The sequence below is a fragment of the Hirundo rustica genome, chromosome 26, assembly GCF_015227805.2.
Source record: "Hirundo rustica isolate bHirRus1 chromosome 26, bHirRus1.pri.v3, whole genome shotgun sequence".
Lineage (NCBI taxonomy): Eukaryota > Metazoa > Chordata > Aves > Passeriformes > Hirundinidae > Hirundo > Hirundo rustica.
The window spans coordinates 821,168-843,374 of record NC_053475.1 but is presented as its reverse complement, the minus strand read 5'-3'; the positions used below and the strand labels follow the sequence as shown (position 1 = coordinate 843,374).

At 63.1% G+C, this 22,207-nt stretch overlaps 1 protein-coding gene across 2 annotated transcripts; it reads left to right on the top strand.

Annotated features, from left to right (window-relative positions):
- The first annotated feature begins 1,105 nt into the window (after positions 1 to 1,105).
- On the top strand, positions 1,106 to 22,203 carry CTXN1 (cortexin 1). 2 transcript variants are annotated; one of them, XM_040087031.2, is made up of 3 exons: positions 1,106 to 1,132; positions 19,310 to 19,376; positions 19,927 to 22,203. In XM_040087031.2, exon 3 carries the CDS (start codon positions 20,063 to 20,065, stop codon positions 20,315 to 20,317), a length of 255 nt encoding a protein of 84 aa, XP_039942965.1. In that variant the 5' UTR covers positions 1,106 to 1,132; positions 19,310 to 19,376; positions 19,927 to 20,062; the 3' UTR covers positions 20,318 to 22,203. The 2 variants fall into 2 exon arrangements, with proteins under 2 accessions (XP_039942965.1, XP_058279619.1); XM_058423636.1 differs by lacking the exon at positions 1,106 to 1,132 and adding an exon at positions 16,772 to 16,812.
- The last annotated feature ends 4 nt before the right edge of the window (positions 22,204 to 22,207 follow it).

Genomic DNA, 22,207 nt, shown 5'->3' with positions numbered 1-22,207 from the left:
TGTCCCCCCACATCCCCAGGGCGGCTCCCATGGACCCCCCTGCAGCCACCTTGACCCACGGTCCCGAATTTTCACAGCATTCCCATGGCACTGCTCCTCCCTGCATCCCCAGGGTCCTCCTGCAGGACCACACCCACTGCAGCCCCCTGTGCCTGTGCTGGGGACATCCAGGGTATCGCATCCCTGAAATCCCCCCGGGGTACCACATCCCTAAAATCCCTAAAATCCCCCCGGGGTACCGCATCCCTGAAATCCCCCCAGGGTACCACATCCCTAAAATCCATCCAGGATCCCACACCCCTAAAATCCCCCCGGGGTACCACATCCCTGAAATCCCCCCAGGGTATCGCATCCCTAAAATCCCCCCAGGATATCACATCCCTAAAATCCCCCCAGGATATCACATCCCTAAAATCCCTAAAATCCCCCCGGGGTACCGCATCCCTAAAATCCCCCCAGGATATCGCATCCCTAAAATCCCTAAAATCCCCCCGGGGTACCGCATCCCTGAAATCCCCCCAGGGTACCACATCCCTAAAATCCATCCAGGATCCCACATCCCTAAAACCCCTCCAAGGCCCCACATCCTCGAAACCCCTCCAAGGCCCCACATCCCTGCCTCCCCCCACTCCACCTGTATCCCGGGGTTACCACTCCCCTAAAATCCCCCCCTCCCCGGGGTTCCACACCCCGCGCACCTTTCCGCATCCCCACCTGATCCCATCCCCCCCCTCCCCGCCCCCCTCCCGCCTCCGCCCCGCCGCTGCATCCCCCCCCCACGCCGGGCACCACACCCCCGCATCCTCCATCTCCCGCATCCCTCCCCGCCCTCCGCATCCCCGCACCCCACGCATCCCTCCCATCCCTCCCATCCATCCCATCCGTCCCTCCCCACCCCGTATCCTCACTCCGCCCCCCCAAAATCGCAGCTCCCCCCCTCCCTCCCCGCTCCCGCAGCCCAATCAGGGCCGCTCGGAGCAATTCAAACGCCGGCCCCGCTCCGCTCCCCGGGCCGGGAAGGCTGCGCCGTGGAGCGGCCGGGAACGGCAGCGGGACCGCCAGCGGGGCCGGTCCGGATGGGCTCGGGGAGCGGCGGGGCGGGCGCGGCCCCCGCCCGGCGTCCGGAGCGCAGGTGAGCCGGGAGGAAGCGGGGGGAAACGGGAAAGTTTTGGTGGCGGAGCCCCGGGGCTGCACCGGGCACCGCCCGCCCGCGGCTCCGCAGGGGCGGTGCGGGATGCGGGGGGACTCCGCCGCTCCCGGTGCCGCTCCCGGTGCCGCTCCCGGTGCCGCTCCCGGTGCCGCTCCCGGTGCCGATCCCGGCTGTCCCCGGCCCCGGGTGGGCTCCCTGCGGCATCCCCGGGGTCTGAGCGCCCGGGGGTCTGTGACAGCTCGGGGTGGGGAGGGGAGAGAGGGGAGGAAAAAAAAGGGTGAATTTCCGAAGAAATATCGCTGGCGGATAAAATCTAGGATGGGCGTTTTGGGGAAGAAGAAGTGGAAAACAAGGAATTCCTGCGGCTGCTGCAAAGCTGCTGATTTTGGGGGTTCTGCTGTGGGGGAGCAAAGGGGCGGCTGCCAGAGCCCCCAGGTGCTGAGGGGGTTTGGGGGTGCCCACCCCGGCTCTGGGAGGAGGAGGAGGGCGGCTGAGGGAAACTTTGGGAGGGAAAGGAGCTGCTCGGGGCCGGGGGGATCCCGCAGAACCCCGGGACAAAGGGCTGAGCCGCGGAGCTGCCCCTCGCAGGAGCCGGGGGGGGTTTCACTCGCAGCCCCCTCGGGAAGAGCTGGAGCCGTGGGAGCTCTCCGGGAGCGCCGGGGAGCCGTGCCCGCGGCTGAGGGAATTCGGGAGGTCTGGGCTCGCTGGAGGCAGGTTTTGGTGCAGAGCCTCGTGTTGAACACGAGCTGAAGCTCGGGCAGCGCCAGGCGCGGGATTGAGGGCGGTTTGGGGCTCCCCAGGACCCGGCCGCCGTCCCCCTCCTTCCTGCCGTCCCCTGGGGGGGTTCTGCCTCCTCCCGGCCGCTGTTACGGGCAGGAACGTGTCCCAGAGCCGGGGAGGTGACACCGGTGGTGCCCGGGCAGGGCCGAGCGTGGGACAGGGCTGGGAATGGTTTTCCTGGCGGAGGGAAGCGGTGGGAGCAGGATCCATCCTCTGCTCCAGCCCAGCCCCGGCTGCTCCTGGCGCTGCCCAGAGCTTTGGCTCAGGCTCTGTTTTTCCCAGGCAAGGTGCCTGGGAATGGCTCCGGGGTTTCTCCCCTCGGCCCCGATTTCAGGAAGGGAAGGGAGAGATGTTGGGATCATCCCTGAGAACCGCACGGGAGCGGCGCGGGTGAAAGCCCCGAGCCGCAAATCCCCCGGAAAGGACAGACGGGACACGAGGACAGGGCCTCAGGCCGGGCCAGGCGGGGGCCAAGTTGGATTTTTGGGGGGGAATTTCTCCACAGAAAAGGTTCAGGCGCTGGCACAGTGGCACCGGGGGTGTCCCCATCCCCATCCCCATCCCCGCCGGGACCCAAAGTGCGTGCGGCGCTTGGGGCCGTGGGGTCACCGCCGGCTGGGGCAGCGCTGCCCGCGGGCTCGGTGACCTCGGGAGAGCTTTTCCAACGTAAACAATCCCCCGATCCCATGAGCTGGGACGGCTCCAGGTCCTCCCAGCAGCTCCTGCTGTCCCCAAAGGCTCCGCGCACCTGTTGCAGGCGGCCCCGGCCGGGCGGGTCCCGCTGTCCCCGCTGCTCTCCCGCTGCCGGGGAAATCTGCTCGCCGCTCGCCGGGGCCGCGGCAGCGTTCCCGGGGCTCAGCGGGACGGAGAGAACCGTGCCCGGTCCCTGCCAGGCCGGCGCGGGGCTGGAGCAGCAGCAGGGCCGTGGGCGGCTGCCGGAAAAGCCGGAGCTTGGAGCAGCAGCCGGGGCTCAGCTCCGCCACCCCCGGGGCCGGACACGGGGACAGCAGCGGGGACAGCAGCGGGTGACACCCTCGGGCCGGCGGCGCTGAACTCTCTGGAACTGCCGAGTGCCGGTAAATCCGGTAAATCCGGTAAATCCGGTAAATCCATCCCGAGCCGCGCTCTGGCAGCACGGAAGGAAGCGCTGCCGGGGCTGGCAGGCGCCTGGAGCTGCTCTGGCTCCAAACATTCCCGACAAAGTCAAATGGATGGATGCGAGCTCCCTGAAGGGGAATTTGAAGGGCCATTAGGCTGCGGCTGCGGCCCGGGGTGGGGCGTTAAAACCGGCGTTAAAGGAATGACCGTGGATGGGGAGGGAAAAGCGGGATGGGGCGTGGGGCCAGGGAAGGAAAACTGGGATTTAGAGGCGAGCTGGAGGCTGCTTCTGGAAGAAGGAGCTGGAACCTGCAGGGAGGAGCTGTGGGCACCCAGAGAGGGACCTGGAGTGGGTCTGGAATTGTTGATCCCTGTCGTGCCCGGCTGCTGGCACAGAACCCGCTCATTCCCGTTCCCGTTCCCGTTCCAGCCGTGCCTGGTGCTGGATCTGCCTTGCCAAAATCTGCCTGGAAAAGCAGCCTGGAGCACCCCGGGAATGCCGAGGGAGGGACCCTGCAGACCATTCCACACCCACCCTGGCTGGAGGATGGTGAGGTGTGGGATGTAGCTGAGGAGCAGACCTGGAGCCGGGGAAGCTCCCAGGACACGGCAGCACAATGTCCATGGATTTTGAGCATCTCCCGAGCCCTTGTGTGGCTTTCCCTTCCTGTCCTGGCAGGGCTTGGGTCTCTACATCCCAACCTGCCAGGCAGAACCTCCCTCAGGGAGGATTTTTGGGATCCAGACCTTTCTCTGGAAGCACATTTGGCTTCTGCTGGAATCCAGGAACGGTTCGGAGCAGAGACCCCTGAGCCCACAGGAGAGGAACAAACTCCTGGGAGCTCCCAAAGAGGCAGGGCAGGAGTCAGAGGTGCTCCTCGGCCTGGAGGGGGCTCTGGAGGCCGGGATGGACGGGGCTGGAGCAGCCGGGGGCGGTGGGAGCTGTCCCTGAGCCCTCCCCCGGTGCCACCTTCCCCTGGGCGCTGTCCCTGGGTGAGCACGGGTGGCTTTGCCGTCCCACCCTCGATGGCCCCGGGATGAGGAATCCTCTGGGCTGGGGGAGCTCTTCACTCATGGAATTCAGCTGGGATCTGCCCCGGGGAGTTCTCCAGGGTGGGAAGGGCTCCTCATCCCGGAGACTCCGGAGGTGCCTGAATTCCCGGGATCTCCCGCGGCCCCTCTGCCCTGCAGGGCCGGGAGTTTGTCTTTAACGAAGGGATTAAGGCCTGGAAGGGTGAGCGGTGCCGGCCAAATTCCCTTCCCTGCTCCAGGGGCCGGTGTTTTGTAACTGCTCTCCTCTCGTTCCTTCATCCCTGCCCGGGGCATCCACGGCGGGATCCAGGTCTGAGCCACGGCTGGGGATGGCCCGAGCCTGGCTCCTTCCCGAGGACTGGGATCAGGGAACACCTGGATGGGTCCAGGAACACCTGGATGGATCCAGGCACTCTCTGGATGGGTCCGGGTGCTCCCTGGATGGATCCAGGAACACCTGGATGGATCCGGGCACTCCCTGGATGGATCTGGGCACTCCCTGGATGGATCTGGGTGCTCCCTGGATGGGTCCGGGTGCTCCCTGGATGGATCCGGGTGCTCCCTGGATGGATCCAGGAACACCTGGATGGATCTGGGCGCTCCCTGGATGTACCCGGGCACTCCCTGGATGGATCTGGGTGCTCCCTGGATGGGTCCAGGTGCTCCCTGGATGGGTCCGGGTGCTCCCTGGATTCTCCGCTGGCCGTTGGCAGCTTGCAGCATTCCAGCAAGGATCGGGATGGGCTCCGGGGCCGGGCGTGTTCCCGGGAAGAGGAGGCCTGGGGGGAGGCTCTGCCTCCTGTGGAAGGAGCAGCTGCTGGGCTGGACCCCACGGAGCTTCTCCGTCCGTGGGATCCATGGGATCCTCTTCCTCCCAGCTCAGCAGCGCGTGGGATGGGCCGAAGGATCCTTCAGCAGAGGGAGCTGGAGCTGGAGCTGCTTCCAGGTGGATCGGGAACATTCCCGGAGAGCAGCAGGGAGGGAAGCCTGTCCCCAGGGGAACCGCTGCGCTGCCCTGGCAGTGCCAGGCTCGACCCTGCTGCCCCCGGGTCGGGATTCCAGCCGGAGCAGCGGCGCCAAGGCCGGGAGCAGCCGCCGGGCTCGGCTGCCAAGGTGCTTCCAGGAATGCCTCTCTCCACCGGGACGTGGCAGGGAGACAAATCAGGCCGTGATGGAGAGCGCTTGGCACCGGGACGGCACAGAGTGTCCTGGCGCTGGCGGGGACAGGCGGGAGCAGCCTGGGATCCTGGCACGGGGCCGGAGCCTGGAGCTGCAGCCCGGAGAGGGGGCGGGTGGGGCACGGATCCCCCGGGGCAGGGTTGGGGCTCCAGCTGCGCAGGGATGATCCCGTCCCTCTGCCCGTCCCTGCCTGGCACAGCGCAGCGGGAGCGGAAGGGCTCCAGCAGCGGGGGGGAGAGGATTTGGGATCCGGTTCTGGGGATGATCCTTCCCTGCTGTCCCGTGGGCGTCACTCATCCCAACACAGCCCAGACATTCCCGGCCCCGGGGAAGCCATGGAGGAGCCTTTGGCTGCGGGGGAGATGGGCCAGAGGGATCTGCTGGGATCCAGGGCAGAGCTGGGATCCAGGGCAGAGCTGGGATCCAGGATCCTGCTGGGATCCAGGGCCGAGCTGGGATCCAGGGCCGAGCTGGGATCCAGGGCAGTGCTGGGATCCAGGGCCAAGCTGGGATCCAGGGCAGAGCTGGGATCCAGGATCCTGCTGGGATCCAGGGCAGAGCTGGGATCCAGGATCCTGCTGGGATCCAGGGCTGAGCTGGGATCCAGGGCCGAGCTGGGATCCAGGGCAGTGCTGGGATCCAGGATCCTGCTGGGATCCAGGGCAGTGCTGGGATCCAGGGCAGTGCTGGGATCCAGGGCAGTGCTGGGATCCAGGGCAGAGCTGGGATCCAGGGCAGTGCTGGGATCCAGGGCAGTGCTGGGATCCAGAGCAGTGCTGGGATCCAGGATCCTGCTGGGATCCAGGGCAGTGCAGGGATCCAGGATCCTGCTGGGGTCCAGGATCCTGCTGGGATCCAGGGCAGAGCTGGGATCTGGACCCTGTTTGGGTCCAGGGCCCTGTTGGCATCCAGACCCTGTTTGGATCCAGGCCTCTACTGGGATCCAGGATCCTGTTTGGATCCGGGCCCTGCTGGGATCCAGACCCTGCTGGCTCTGTGGCCATTCCTGTTGGGATCCAGAGCCTGCTGGGATCCAGACCCTGCTGGGATCCGGGCCCTGCTGGCTCTGTGGCCATTCCTGGTTTCCCTAACCCTCTCCATCCCACAGCTCTGCCCTCCCCCAGCTCCCCCCTGGAGCAGGGTCTGGATCCGGGAGCCTCCCAGAGCTCAGCTCTGACCCAGCAGCTCCTCCCGGATCCTTTCCCTCTCTGCTTTGCTCCAAACCCTGGGAGCTGCGGCTGGCACCAGATTTGCTCAGGACCTTCCATGGGGAGGAGCAGGAATGAGATCCCCCCCGTTCCCGCAGCCCCGAGATCCCAAGGGTGGAAAAAAAATCACGGGGAGCTGGCAGCAGGGGAACGGCATCGATTTCCGGGAGCTGAGCCCCGGCCCTGCCATCGATCCGCATTTTTATCAGCTCATCCCGGTGACGGGAGCGGCTTTGGCACTGCGGGGGAGGAGGAGGAGGCGGGAGAGGAGGAGGAAGAGGAGGAGGAGGAGGAGCAGCTCCGCTCTGGGGGTGCTGCTGGGGCTCCCGCAGCTCCTCGGGGCTCCTGCTCGGTCCTGGAGGGATGGGGGAAGGAATGAGGGAAGCAGGGATCCAGGGATGGAAGGAATGTGGGATGCGGGGGTGGAAGGAATGTGGGATCCAGGGATGCGGGGATGGAAGGAGTGATGAATGCAGGGATGCGGGGATGGAAGGAATGTGGGATCCAGGGAGATTCTCCAGGTTAAAACAGAGAGGCTGGGACACTCGTCGTGCTTTGGGAAGGGCGTGGACCAAATCCAGCGAGGTTTTGCGTTCCCTCCTCTCCTCCCTCTCCTCCTCCCGTTTTCCTCTGGACTGGGCGGGTGGAGGGGCTGAAGAATTCCAGACCATTCCCGAGGCAGGGAGCTCGCTCTGCTTTCCCCTGGGATTCCCTGATGACAGCAATCAGTGTCGGCCCTTGGGAAGTCCATTTTCCCTTGGATTTACGGTCCTGTGGGGATGCTGGGACCGGGAGCACTCGGCATTCCCGGGGCAGGGAGAGCTCGGGCCGGGCCCCTTCTCCTCCTCGGGGCAGGGCTGGAGCATCGCTGTCCCCGGGAATGGATGGGATCGTTCCCTCCAGACTCCAGACACATGGATTCGGGGCTGTTCCCTCCGTTCAGCCTTTGCTGCCTTCCCGATCCAGGTTTTTACGGGGTTTGGAGCACCCTGGGGCGGCGGGAGGAGCCCGGGGTGGGGCCGGATGGGTTTTGCTGTCCCTTCCAACCCGAACCGCCCCAAACCGGGAATGTTCCGATCCCAAAACATCTTCCTGCGCGATTCCCCCTTGTCCCTGCGCCCAGAGGGGAACGGGAGCAGGAGACCTTTGGCAGAGTTTATCCCGATTCCCTGCACGGGGTTTGTCCTTCTGCAGAGCCCGGGAGGAGCAGCCGGGGCTGGGAGCAGCGGGGCTCGGGCGGCGCAGGCCGGCTCCGGTCACCCTCCCGAGGACATCCACCGTCCCCAGGAGCCGGGAAATCCCGGGAGAGGAGCCACGTTAATTGGGAGTTAATGGGATTGGGGCCGGAGATGAGCTGGGAGGGATTTGGGACGGGGGAAGGAGGGACAGGACACGGGGAATGGGCAGGGATGGATGGGAGATGGGGAGGGAATTGCGTGTGATGGAGGTGAGGAGCTGGGATGGAATTCCCAGAGAAGCCCCTGGATCCCTGGAATGCCCAAGGCCGGGTTGGACATTGGGGTTTGGAGCAGCCCGGGATGGGGAGAGCTGTCCCTGACACTGAGGGGGATTTGAGGGGCCTCCAGCCCAATCCATCCTGGAATTCAGTGACGGGAGCAGAGCTGGGATTGACGATCCCACTCCCGCGTGCTCCCAGCCCGGATTATTTCGGGGGAATTCAGCTCCGTGATCCACGCAAAGCCTCGGCCGCTGCTCTGGGCCTTGGTGCGCGTTGGAGGGCGGCTCCAAACAGCGACGATTAAAAATCCTTTAATTAATCGTAGCGCCGGAGTTCTCCGGAGCCGAGTCTTTGCTCAATAATTCACGGCAGAGCCCGGTAATTAAATGCTAAAGACCCGATTTGCCTGGCATTGTTTGCGGTCCCATCGCCGCTTGAATGCGAGAAATTACCGAGTCATTTAATTGGTAATTAAAAGTAATGATTGCTTCCCGTGCTCCAGGAATTACTCAGCATTTCTGGGGCTGTTTGCAGAAGCGCCCTCCCCGCTTCCCAGGCTGAATTCCCGTAAACTTTTCCCTGGATTTGTGCTGAGGGGAGCCTCGTGCTGCCCCGTCCTGTTTTAACGGCTCGCAAAAAAAAAAAAAAAGAAAAACCAGGGAAAAAAATGCAAATTAAGGCAAAAACGAGGCGGCGCAGCCCCTGGAGAACCCTGTTCCCATCGCCGGGCTCTCCCAGAGCACACGGCCTTGGATGTGCGGCTCTGGGCGGAGTTTGGAATTTCCAGGGGCTTCGGGGGCAGGATTTGGGAGTTTGGACGAAGGAACGTGGTTGTGTTTATAAATATTCCGGAATTCCTGACGGGAGGAGCCAGAGGGAAATCGGGATCTGCTCCCAGCGAACAACGGGGAGAGAGGGAACGGCCTGGAGTGGTGCCGGGGGAGGTTTAGATGGGATGTTGGGAATTTTTTCCATGGAAAGGAGGCGCCCAGCCCTGGAAGTGGCCGAGGCCAGGGCGTGGATGGGGCTGGGGGCAGTGGGAGCTGTCCCTGCCCATGGTCCTTCCATCCCAAACCATTCCACGGCTCTGGAAGCGATTCCCTCCGAGCCCGGGAGGGGCCGCGGGGCCGGAGCAGCTCCCCGATCCGGGAACAGATTCCCAGAAAAACCCGGGGGGATTGGAGCGGAGAGCGTGAACCGGGGATTCCAGGAGGAGGAAATTCCCTCCGGGGCGGGAAGGGGCAGCGCTGGCAGCCCGAGCCCGGGCGGGAGATGGAACCGTGCGGGGATGTGACAGCGGGCGGGGACGGCCCGGGGCCACGGCAACCTGGGGCGGCCACCGAGCCCGGAGCCGGGGGCTGGGAACGGCACCGGGGTGGGAACGGGGCTGGGATGGGCTGGGAACGGCACCGGGATGGGAACGGGGCTGGGAACGGCACCGGGATGGGAACGGGGCTGGGAACGGCACCGGGATAAACTGGGAATGGCACCGGGATGGGAACGGGGCTGGGAACGGCACCGGGATGGACTGGGAATGGCACCGGGATGGGCTGGGAACGGCACCGGGATGGGAACGGGGCTGGGATGGGCTGGGAACGGCACCGGGATGGGAACGGGGCTGGGATGGGCTGGGAACGGCACCGGGATGGGAACGGCACCGGGATGGGAACGGGGCTGGGAACGGCACCGGGATGGGAACGGGGCTGGGAACGGCACCGGGATGGGAACGGGGCTGGGAACGGCACCGGGATAAACTGGGAACGGCACCGGGATAGGAACGGGGCTGGGAACGGCACCGGGATAAACTGGGAATGGCACCGGGATGGACTGGGAACCGGCACTGGGATAGGAACGGGGCTGGGAACGGCACCGGGATAAACTGGGAATGGCACCGGGATGGACTGGGAACCGGCACTGGGATGGACTGGGAACGGCACCGGGATGGGAACGGGGCTGGGAACGGCACCGGGATGGACTGGGAACGGCACCGGGATGGGAACGGGGCCGGGATGGGAACGGCACTGGGATGGGAATGGGACTGGGATAAACCGGGAACGACACCGGGATGGGAACGGGGCTGGGATGGGACCGGGACTGGGATAAACTGGGAACCGGCACTGGGATGGGAACTGGGCTGGGATAAACTGGGAATTGGCACCGAGATGGGAACAGGACTGGGATGGAACTGGCACTGGGATGGGTTGGGAGTGGCACTGGGATGAACTGGGAGTGTCACTGGGTTGAACTGGGAGGAGCACTGGGATGAACCGGGAGCAGCACTGGGATGAACCGGGAGTGATACTGGGCTGAACTGGGAATTGGCACTGGGATGAACTGGGAGTGGCACTGGGATGAACTGAGAGTGGCACTGGGATGAACTGGGAGCAACACTGGGCTGAACTGGGAATTGGCACTGGGATGAACTGAGAGTGGCACTGGGATGAACTGGGAGCAGCACTGGGATGAACTGAGAGTGGCACTGGGATGAACTGGGAGCAGCACTGGGCTGAACTGGGAATTGGCACTGGGTTGAACTGGGAGCAGCACTGGGCTGAACTGGGAATTGGCACTGGGATGAACTGGGAATTGGCACTGGGATGAACTGGGAGTGGCACTGGGCTGAGCCCTGGCCAGGTTTGGATCCCCCGGGACGGATCCTGAGCCGGGGGTTTGAGGTGTCCCCAGGGTTTGTGGCACCGAGGAAATCCTGAACTTCCTCCCTCAGAGACCCCACCCCGATGGAAACATCCCTGAAACTGCAGGGCCAGGGATTTGGGAAAGCTGGAAACCCTCCCGAGGGGCTGGAGCTGAATTTTCCAGCGTCTCGAGGAGTGCTGCCCCAGCCTTGGAGCTGGGATTGCAATTCCAAGAGTTGGGCACCGGGAATAATTCCCGTATTCGTGTGCAGAGCCCTGGGAGCTCTGGAGCTGAGCGTGGCCGTCCCCTGAAGAGCTCCAGGCACGGAAAACCTCTGCTCATTCCCAGCCTGGAATTACCCTGAGCCGTTTCTTTCGCTGCCTAAGTCCTTCCAGCTGCCCTTTCCTGCTCTCATTCCCAAATCGCCGGCTCTGGAGGCGTCTCGGAGCCAGAATGTGAATTAATAATGTGCTAAGAAAATAAAGACACTTCAACGGCCTTTAAATCAAGGGGAACAGCCCGTTAAAGGCTTTGGACAAATCCCATTACTTTGTGCGCAGTTTTAGGGCTGGCAGGAATAAATCTCCCGGCAATTTATGGACGGTGACAAATCCTTTCAGGAAGAGGCGGCCCGTGGGACGCTCCTCGTTATCCAGGGAGTCTCTGCTGGAGTTACGGAGCAGATTAACGCGTCCCACTGGAACTGGCGGCACAATTTGTGTCCCGGGGCCTCTGGGTCACCCGGGCTGGCATCAAAATCCGCGTTGGGAGCCCGGGATGCTCCTGCCTGGGATCTGGAGCGGGGCTGGGGGTGACGGGACCAGAGCAGGAGGAGGGGACGGGGACTGGGAGCTTCCTGGGGGCAAGGAAAGAGGGATCAGGGGATGTCTGTGGCTCTGGAGCTGCCGAAGCCTCTCCTGGGGTGGCTGCTGGTGTCACCGTGTCCCCAGGGCTCGCTGTCCCCCGCCCAGCCAGGGGGGACTGACCCCTGTCACTCCCCCGGTTTGGCGTCACAAACCCCTCTGGCTCGACCAGGAAGGGCTGGTTGGGATGGAAAACCGGAGGGATTTGGTTGGGAAGTCCATCATCCACAGCTCCCGGTTCCTGTCCAGGGAAACCTCAGGGCTCCCAGGGAATTTGGGATTCCTCCTCCCTGTGTTTGCCTGACCCTGGAAATTCCTGCTCCAGGACTTCTTCCCGTTTCCTCTTTTCCTCTTTGGAGCATCCAAAGGGCCGGGATTGTGTGCAGGGAGAGCTGTGGGAGTCAGGGAACAGCTCAGGTGTGAAACATCCCTCACCTGTCCGGGAGAGCTCGGCAGGGCTGGGCTTGGCTCGGGAAGGGGCAGCGAGCTGGAATTCTCTGCTTGAGCAGGGGAGCCTGGAAAGGAAGGACAGGACAGGACAGGACAGGACAGGACAGGACACTCCCTTCCCTCACGGGGGGAATGTCGGGAATGAGGCCTCGGGTCCCCCTCAGTGCTGCCCAGGAAAGGGGCTGGGAGCTGCCCCTGCCCCTCCAGCGGTTCTGGTGTCATCCAGAACAATCATGGAATTCTGAGGGTTGGAGCCCAACCGTTCCCAGCACTGCCAAGGCCACCCCTGTCCCCAAGTGCCACATCCCCACGGCTCCCGACCCCTCCAGGAGAGGGAATCCAGCCTGTTCCAAGGCCTGCCCACCCTTCCCGTGCAGGAATTTCTCCTCCTGCAGCCGCCCAGGCTCCCAGTAAATCCAAGGTGATTTTCTTTCACTTCCATTGGCGGTTAAATCCAACCTGGTTAAATCCACGGCTGGAACGCGCAGGGATCACAGACGGCTTCCCCCCGCCCCCCGAGCCACGGGCGGTGTTTTTTTGGCTGGAGCTGGAGCAGCCAAGTGTGGGATTGTCCTCCAAGCGGGAACAGTCACTCGGTGCCACAGGGCTGTACCCGGAGCAGATCCCTTTGTCAGCACTAACAGAAGAGCTCGGATCCTGCCGGAGGTTTCTGGCGTTTCACAGGGAAGGGAGTTCTGGGGAACGCTCGGAGCTTCCTCCCCCCGGAGCGCAGGGCTGAGCGGGGGGACAGAGCAAAGCCTGAGCCTCATTCCAGGAGGAGCCAGCTCCCTCCTGCCTCCACCTGGAATTCCTTCAGCAGCCCCCAAACCCCTGCGGCTGCAGCTCCGAATCCCGGCTCTGGGACACGGCTGGGATTGATATTCCCGAGCGCCAGAGCGTTCCTGCGCCTCGGGGCATCTCTGTCCCGCGTTCCCCCGAGGACCATCCAGATTTTTGTGCTGTAAGAGGAAAATCTCCTCAGCACAAGGATCTCTTCCAGCTCCGAAAGCCTTCTGAGGAGAGAGGGCAGAGGGGGAAGTTCCACAGGCAACTGGGAATTTACCGGGCTTCGGGAGGGGCGGAGGAGTTTTGGGACAAAAGTTTTGAGATTAGACTTGAATTAAAGCACAGAATCCCAGAATGGCTTGGGTTGGAAGGGACCCTAAATCCCATCCAGTCCCATCCCACGGACACTCCCATTGTCCCAGGGTGCTCCAAACCCTGTCCAGCCTGGCCTGGGACACTGCCAGGGATCCGGGATGGGTGGAGGGATGGATCCATGGATGATGGATGGACAGAGGGACAATGGATGGGTGGATGAGTGGATGGAGGGATGGATCCATGGATGATGGATGGACAGAGGGACAATGGATGGGTGGATGAGTGGATGGATGGATCCATGGATGATGGATGGACAGAGGGACAATGGATGGGTGGATGGAGGGATGGATCCATGGATGATGGATGATGGATGACGGGTGGACAGAGGGACAATGGATGGGTGGATGAGTGGATGGAGGGATGGATCCATGGATGATGGATGATGGATGATGGATGACGGGTGGACAGAGGGACAATGGATGGGTGGATGAGTGGATGGAGGGATGGATCCATGGATGATGGATGATGGATGATGGATGACGGGTGGACAGAGGGACAATGGATGGGTGGATGAGTGGATGGAGGGATGGATCCATGGATGATGGGTGGATGATGGATGGACAGAGGGACGATGGATGGGTGGATGGATGATGGATGGATCCATGGATGATGGATGGATGGATAGAGGGACAATGGATGGGTGGATGAGTGGATGGAGGGATGGATCCATGGATGATGGGTGGATGATGGATGGACAGAGGGACAATGGATGAACGGATGGATGATGGATGGATCCATGGATGATGGATGGATGGATAGAGGGACAATGGATGGGTGGATGGATGATGGATGGATCCATGGATGATGGGTGGATGGACAGAGGGACAGTGGATGGGTGGATGAGTGGATGGATCCATGGATGATGGATGGATGGAAGGCTGGATGGATGGAGAGGGAGGCATGGAGGGACCCCTGGCCACATTTGGGATTTGGGGATGGATTTCTCCAGAGGAGCTGTGGGAACTGCCAGGACAGCCACAGCAGGCTCCCGCGGCTCTTCCAGGAGCAGGTGGGAAGGAGACCTTCAGGAATTGTTCATCCATACCCTCCCAGCCCCAGGACGAGCAAAGCAATTTTAATTTGCCCCTGCTGAGGCTGCCCCGTGCCCCGGGCACCGAGCGTTCCCTGCGCTGCTGGAGCGTGGAAAACTCCCCGTGGGCACCTCCCAGAAACCCCAATTCCACCGGAGCCCAGCTGGGATTTTCCCCGGAGGAAAGGGCCGCGGCAGGTGCAGCACTTTGCGTCCCAAAATGCTGCATCCCTGCGGATCCTGGGGTGGGAGGTGTCCGGGTGTGACCCCGGCGTGTCCCCGGGGCCGGGGCCGGTGCCACGAGCGGGGGGGGCTGGACAGACACGGACACGGGGGGGACAGTCCTGGATCTTGGGGGGACAGGGGGCTGGAGCTCCCCAGGGATCAGAGGGGAGGATTCTGGGGTTCAGGAGCTCCCCAGGGATCAGAGGGGAGGATTTTGGGGTGCAGGAGCTCCACAGGGATTGGCAGGGAGGATTTTTTGCATGCTGGAGCTCTCAGGGATCAGAGGGAAGATTTTTGGATGCAGGAGCTCCCCAGGGATCAGAGGGGAGGGTTATGGGGTTCAGGAGCTCCACAGGGATTGGCAGGGAGGATTTTTTTGGATGCAAGAGGTCCCCAGGGATCAGAGGGGAGGATTTTGGGGTGCAGGAGCTCCCCTGGGATTAGCAGGGAAGATTTTTTGGATGCAGGAACTCCCAGGGATCAGAGGGAAGATTTTTGGATGCAGGAGTTCCCCAGGGATCAGAGGGGAGGATTTTGGGGTGCAGAAGCTCCCCAAGGATTTGCCAGGGAATATTTTTTGGATACAGGAGCTCCCCAGGGATCAGAGGGGAGGATTTTGGGGTTCAGAAGCTCCCCAGGGATCAGAGGGGAGGATTTTGGGGTTCAGGAGCTCCCCAGGGATCAGAGGGGATGATTTTGGGGTTCAGGAGCTCCGCAGGGATCAGAGGGGAGGATTTTGGGGTTCAGGAGCTCCCCAAGAATTTGCCAGGGAGTATTTTTTGGATGCAGGAGCTCCCCAGGGATCAGAGGGGAGGATTTTGGGGTGCAGGAGCTCCCCTGGGATTAGCAGGGAAGATTTTTTGGATGCAGGAGTTCCCCAGGGATCAGAGGGGAGTATTCTGGGGTTCAGGAGCTCCCCAGGGATCAGAGGGGATGATTTTGGGGTTCAGGAGCCCCCCAGGGATCAGAGGGGGTTTTTTTGGGCGGGTTTTTTTCTTTTGGTTTTTTTTTTTGCGGGGGGCTCAGCCCTCAGCCCCCATCCCCGCGCACTCCCACGGTCCGCCTTTCCCAGGCAGGCGCCTCAGGAAACTTCTCCCGGCTCCAATTGCTGCGCTCCACCTTTTATTCTAATCGATTCCGCATCGCCATAGGAACCCGCTCCGGCGAGCGGCAGCCGCTTCCCCGCGGCGCTCCGGGATGGCCGGGGATGGAGCCGGGACCCCGGGACGCGCAGGTACCGCCGGCCCGGGGAGCGGAGCCCGCACGGGGAGCGGGGGGTCCCGGCCAGAGACCCCCGGCCCCGCGCCGCCGGGCGGGCTCGGGGCTGGGAGCCGGGAAAGAATTCCAGCGGCGATGCCCGGGCTGGGCGGAGAGGGCAGGAGAGGGTTTGGCGTGGGAAGAGCCGCTCCTGAGGGTTGGATGGATTTGGGAGAAGGGTCCCTGCGGGGATCGGGGGGTCTCAGAGGCTGGGATTTGGGGAAATCCGTCGCTGCTGGGCTGGGACGGGACATCCCGGACACTCCCAGGGCGCTGGGATCTCCCTGGATCCAGGCTCCATCTCCCGCAGGCTGCTGGATCCAGGCAGGATTCCAGCCTGGGAGAGGCCACCCACGGCATCTCCACGGCTCGGGAGAGGAGCTGGAGCGCTTCCCATTATCCACAGGCTGGGCCAGCGGGAATCTGCCCCGAGCTGGAGCTGTCCTGAGCTGGGGGAAATCCCGGGAGCAGCGTTTGGAATGTGAGGGGACACCAGACATCCAAGGAATCCTGACAGGGCACGGTCCAGACCCAGGGCAGGATCTCTCCTGGATCCCTCTGTCCATCCCCCAGGGCCGGGGGGGAACTCCTGGATCCCGCTGGATCCTTGGGAAGGGTCAGCACCGCCTGGTCCTGGTTCTCCAGGGTGGGATGGATCCACTGGAGGTTCGGGAACTGGAGGTGGAGGGGGGCTCAGCACGCCCTGGGAATGCCAGGGGAAAGAAGGGTCTGAGCCTGGCAGGGAATGAGAGGGAAGCTGGGAAGGGGAGGAGGATCCCAGTGGATCCCAGTGGGTCCCAGCGGATCTGATTCCCGACATGAGGAACATTTCATTCCTGCTGGGCCTGGCTATGCAGGGAAAGGACAGAGGAGAAGCCCCCGGGGCAGCCCCGAGCTGGGGGCACAGGCAGGAGCAGATTTCCAGGGATAACAGCTTTGGGAGGGAGGAAAACCGGGATTGTCCCAGCCATAAGCAGTGGGAACAGCCCCGTGCTCTCCAGGAGCCTCACAGCCCGCTCTGATCGGGGCACAAACCCCCAGGCTCCGGGGTTTGATCCCTTTGGAAGCTCAGGATTCCCTGGATGTGCTCCAGAGGCAGCCAGAGCCCGTCCCAGCAGCAGCAGCAGCAGCAGCATTGACTGAAAAAGGCAATGCAGAGATTCCAGGAGCTCCGGGGGGAGCAGCGGGGTGTCCAGAGGGGCACGGAGCTGCTGGACACAGCTGGGACACAGCTGGGACACAGCTGGGACACAGCTGGATCACCAGGACCCGCTGCTCTGGAGGTGAAGGGATGGAGGGAGGGATCCCCTGGGCCCTGCAGTTGGAATTTTTCCCCACCTTTGAGGAGTTCAGGCACCAAAAATCACGGGGAAAAAAAACCGAAACGAGCCGGGGAGATTTTCCAGCACTTCCCTACGAGCGAGACGAGGGTGGAGTAATGGATTTAGGGGAAAAAGAGGGGAGATTCAGGGTGGAAAGGAGGGAGGAATTCTTTAGGATGAGGGTGGGGAGGGGCTGGGGTGGGATTCCCAGAGCAGCTGTGGTTGCCCCATCCCTGGAGGTGCCCAAGGCCGGGTTGGAGCAGCCTGGGACAGCAGAAGGTGTTGGGATTGACTCTGGATGGGCTTTAAGGTCCTTCCACCCCAAACCCGGATCCTGCCCTCCATCCCACCTGGATCCTGCCCTCCATCCCACCCGGATCCTGCCCTCCATCCCACCCGGATCCCGCCCTCCATCCCACCTGGATCCCGCCCTCCATCCCACCTGGATCCCACCCTCCATCCCACCTGGATCCTGCCCTCCATCCCACCCGGATCCTGCCCTCCATCCCACCCGGATCCCGCCCTCCATCCCACCTGGATCCTGCCCTCCATCCCACCTGGATCCTGCCCTCCATCCCACCTGGATCCTGCCCTCCATCCCACCTGGATCCTGCCCTCCATCCCACCTGGATCCTGCCTGGATCCTGCCCTCCATCCCACCTGGATCCCGCCCTCCATCCCACCTGGATCCTGCCTGGATCCTGCCCTCCATCCCACCTGGATCCTGCCCTCCATCCCACCCGGATCCTGCCCTCCATCCCACCTGGATCCTGCCCTCCATCCCACCCGGATCCTGCCTGGATCCCGCCCTCCATCCCACCTGGATCCCACCTGGATCCCGCCCTCCATCCCACCCGCATCCTGCCCTCCATCCCACCCGGATCCTGCCCTCCATCCCACCTGGATCCTGCCCTCCATCCCACCTGGATCCTGCCCTCCATCCCACCCGGATCCTGCCCTCCATCCCACCTGGATCCTGCCTGGCTCTGTGCTGACTCCATCCTTTGTTCTAAATAAATCTCTCATTAGGTATCTGCCGTTCCCAAATTAACATTTAATTTGTGCCTCATTCCCAGAAAAACCTGGGCACAGCCTCCCGGAATTGTTGACAGTGATCCTGTTCCTTCGCGAGCTCTCGTCCCTATTAAGCAATTTCCTCGCTCGTGTCTTTTGAGTTACTAAGGGAACGGGAATAAAATCTTAATAAAACTCCATCAGCTGTTCCTGAAATAACAGCAGCCTCCTCCGAGGGGCCTGAGCGCAGGGATGGGGCTCTGCTGCAGATTCCCGGGAAATCCAGAGCAGAGCCATGGAAGGGGTTGGGCTGGAAGGGGCTCAAAGCTCATCCAAGTCCACCCAATCCAAGTCCATCCATTCCCATCTAATCCCATCCAATCCAATCCCATCCAGATCCATCCGATCCCATCCGATCCCATCCAATCCAATCCCATCCAGATCCATCCGATCCCATCCAATCCCATCCAATCCCATCCAGATCCATTCAATCCCATCCAATCCCGTCCAATCCCATCCAATCCCATTCAATCCTATCCAATCCCATCCGATCCCATCTGATCCCATCTGATCCCATCCGATCCCATCCAATCCCATCCGATCCCATCCGATCCCATCCAATCCCATCCGATCCCATCTGATCCCATCTGATCCCATCCGATCCCATCCGATCCCAACCAATTCTATCCAAACCCATCCAATTCCATCCAGATCCTGAATTCAGGCTCCAGGATGCTGCAGTGGGATATTTGGGTGGATGTTCCAGGGATGTTGGTGCGGATGTTCCAGGGATGATGGTGTGGATGTTCCAGGGATGTTGGTGTGGATGCTCCAGGGATGATGGTGTGGATATTCCAGGGATTTTGGTGCAGATATTCCAGGGATGTTGGTGTGGATGTTCCAGGGATGTTGGTGTGGATGTTCCAGGGATGATGGTGTGGATGTTCCAGGGATGTTGGTGTGGATGTTCCAGGGATGTTGGCGTGGATGTTCCAGGGATGTTGGTGTGGATGTTCCAGGGATGTTGGTGTGGATGTTCCAGGGATGTTGGATATTGGATGTTCCAGGGATGTTGGTGTGGATGTTCCAGGGATGTTGGTGTGGATGTTCCAGGGATGTTGGTGTGGATGTTCCAGGGATGTTGGTGTGGATGCTCTCCTGAGGGGGCGGTGTCAATGTTCTCCCAGGGAGGATGACGTGGATGTTTTCCCAGGGAGGTTGTCATGGATGTTCTCCCAGGAACGTTGGTGTGGATGTTCCAGGGAGCTTGGCGTAGATATTCCATGGATATCTCTGTGGATATTCCATGGATATGCGTTTCTCCGGGGTGAGCTCCCCGCGGTGCTGCTCCCAGGCTGGGGATTCCAGGGGTGTCCTGGGACGTGCTGCTGTGCTCCCCACAGCCCCTCTAACCCTGTCCCTGTTCTCTCTGTCCTTCCCAAAGCCCCGCGCAGCCGGATCCCGGAGAGGCTCCCTCGGTGACGGGGCTCTGTGGGCACGGCCTGCTCCAGGTGGGTTCCCCGTTTCCCGTCGGGAATCAGCTCCAAACCCGGCTGGACACCAGTCCCCACCCACCAGGAATGACCCCCCCTGTCCTCGCGTCCATCCTGGGGCAGCTCCAGGCCCTGATCGGCCTCTCTGCCCCCTTTTTGGTGGGGATTCCCTGGGATTTGGGGCTTCCAGAGGGTCCCTCAGCACTTCCCGGGCGCCTCCAGGGGTTGCTGGGGGTTTGTGGTCAGAGGAGCAGCCTCTGCACCAGCGCCTGGATCTGCTCCGTGCCCTCACCATCTTCCTGAGCTCGCCAGAAAATCCAGAATTCCCTGCCAACCTCCCGCCCTTCCCTGCTGCCTGTTGCTGCGCCCCGTGGCCGGTTCCTCCTCCACAGCCATCTCTGCTTCCCCCACACCCAATTCCTTCTCCTTCACCATCTGTTTCTCCACGTCCAATTCCTCCTCCCTCGCCATCTCCGCTTCCCCCACGCCCAATTCCCTCCTCCCTCACCATCTCTCCCACGCCCGCGTCCAACTCCCGCTCCCTCAACCTCTCTCCTTTTCCCTCCAGGAGCTCCGTGCTGGCCCAGGAGCCGATCCCGAGGGTTTGCCCATGGAGTAGGCGCTTTTCCGGGCTCCTGGGCACAGCGGGAGGCTGAACGCGGCCGCCCCGACCTCGCCCCGCCCGGGAGCCGCCGCCCTCTGCCATGAATGATGCATCCACCATGGATTATGAACTGCTCTCGCCGAGCCTGGTGGAGCACCCCGCCGGCGCCGCGGGCATGGACGCCGAGCAGAAAACTGTCTTTGCCTTCGTCATCTTCCTCCTGGTGTTCTTGGTGATGCTGATGGTGCGCTGCTTCCGCATCCTGCTGGACCCCTACAGCCGCATGCCCGCCTCCTCCTGGACGGACCACAAGGAGGGCTTGGAGAGGGGCCAGTTCGACTACGCGCTGGTGTGAGGCTGCCGCGGGCCCAGCCCCGGCTCCGGGCGCTGCCCCCGGCCCCGCTCCTGGGTGTCGCCGCCCCGCGGGGACGCTCCGGGCAGAGCGGGGGCCATGCTCCGGCCCCGGGGAGGTTTTCTAGGCGTTTCTCTCTTTTCTAAGCACTTCTGGGTTCTCTCCGCTGCCCGCAGGACGCCGGGGGAGGGGGGAGGTTGGACGGGGCTGGGGTTCCGCGAGGAGCCCGCTGCCCCTGGTGCCCTCCGGGCACCGCGGAGGGGCCGGGACGGGGCATGGCGGGACCTGCCCCCGGCCCGCGGGACCCCTGGGCTGGGCTCTGCCCGGTGCCAGCCCCGAGCTTCGAGCCCCTCCCGCCCCCTCCCCGCGCCCCCCCGGGAGTGCTGCCCGTGGTCCCAGTGCGTGTGTGTGTGCGTGTGTCCTGTAGCTGAGCTCTGTCCGTCCGGGGTTTCTCGGCACCAGCCCCGAGTGCTGGCTTTGTTCCTCGTGTGTGCCGCTCCCCAGCCCCCCCAGAAAAAGGGAGAGACCGGGGGGAGACCCCCGCCCTGTGCAGCCCCCCTGGGCCTCCAGCGCTGTCCCTGCCCGGCTGTGACACCGCGCTGAGCCAGGGACAGTCCTGAGCACCCCCAGCACGCCTGGGGACACCCGGAGGGACCCAGGGTCCCGAAAAACCCTCGGGAGAGGCTCTGGGGCAGCTCCCAGTGCTCCCAGTCCCTGTTGGATTGGGATCCCAGTGCTCCCAGTTCCTGTTGGATTGGGATCCCAGTGCTCCCAGTCCCTGTTGGATTGGGATCCCAGTGCTCCCAGTCCCTGTTGGATTGGGATCCCAGTGCTCCCAGTCCCTGCTGAGATTGGGATCCCAGTGCTCCCAGTCCCTGCAGGGATGGGATCCCAGTGCTCCCAGTCCCTGCAGGGGCGGGATCCCAGTGCTCCCAGTCCCTGCAGGGGTGGGATCCCAGTGCTCCCAGTCCCTGCAGGGGTGGGATCCCAGTGCTCCCAGTCCCTGTTGGATTGGGATCCCAGTGCTCCCAGTTCCTGTTGGATTGGGATCCCAGTGCTCCCAGTCCCTGCAGGGGTGGGATCCCAGTGCTCCCAGTCCCTGTTGGATTGGGATCCCAGTGCTCCCAGTCCCTGCTGGGATGGGATCCCAGTGCTCCCAGTCCCTGCTGAGATTGGGATCCCAGTGCTCCCAGTCCCTGCAGGGGCGGGATCCCAGTGCTCCCAGTCCCTGCAGGGGTGGGATCCCAGTGCTCCCAGTCCCTGTTGGATTGGGATCCCAGTGCTCCCAGTCCCTGCAGGGGTGGGATCCCAGTGCTCCCAGTCCCTGCTGGATTGGGATCCCAGTGCTCCCAGTCCCTGCTGGGATGGGATCCCAGTGCTCCCAGTCCCTGTTGGATTGGGATCCCAGTGCTCCCAGTCCCTGCAGGGGTGGGATCCCAGTGCTCCCAGTCCCTGCAGGGGTGGGATCCCAGTGCTCCCAGTCCCTGTTGGATTGGGATCCCAGTGCTCCCAGTCCCTGCTGGATTGGGATCCCAGTGCTCCCAGTCCCTGCTGGGGTGGGATCCCAGTGCTCCCAGTCCCTGCAGGGGTGGGATCCCAGTGCTCCCAGTCCCTGCTGGGGTGGGATCCCAGTGCTCCCAGTCCCTGCTGGGGTGGGATCCCAGTGCTCCCAGTCCCTGCAGGGGTGCGATCCCCGTGCCCTCTGGTGTCCGCCTCTCCAAGCGCTCCGGAGCTGGCCCGGTGGCGAGCGGGGGAGCCGCCGGTGGCCACAGGGCTCCCCCAGGCCGTGGTGGGCGGCGGGAGGGTTTGAGCGAAGGGATTTGAGCCCGGGGGGGGGGAAGAACCTCGCCCCCCGTCCATGGAAATAAAGCCGCACCGTGCCGACCCCAGCCG

Coding starts and splice junctions, on each gene's coding strand:
- CTXN1 (XM_040087031.2), top strand. CDS start 20,063: ATGAATGATGCATCCACCATGGATTATGAACTGCTCTCGCCGAGCCTG.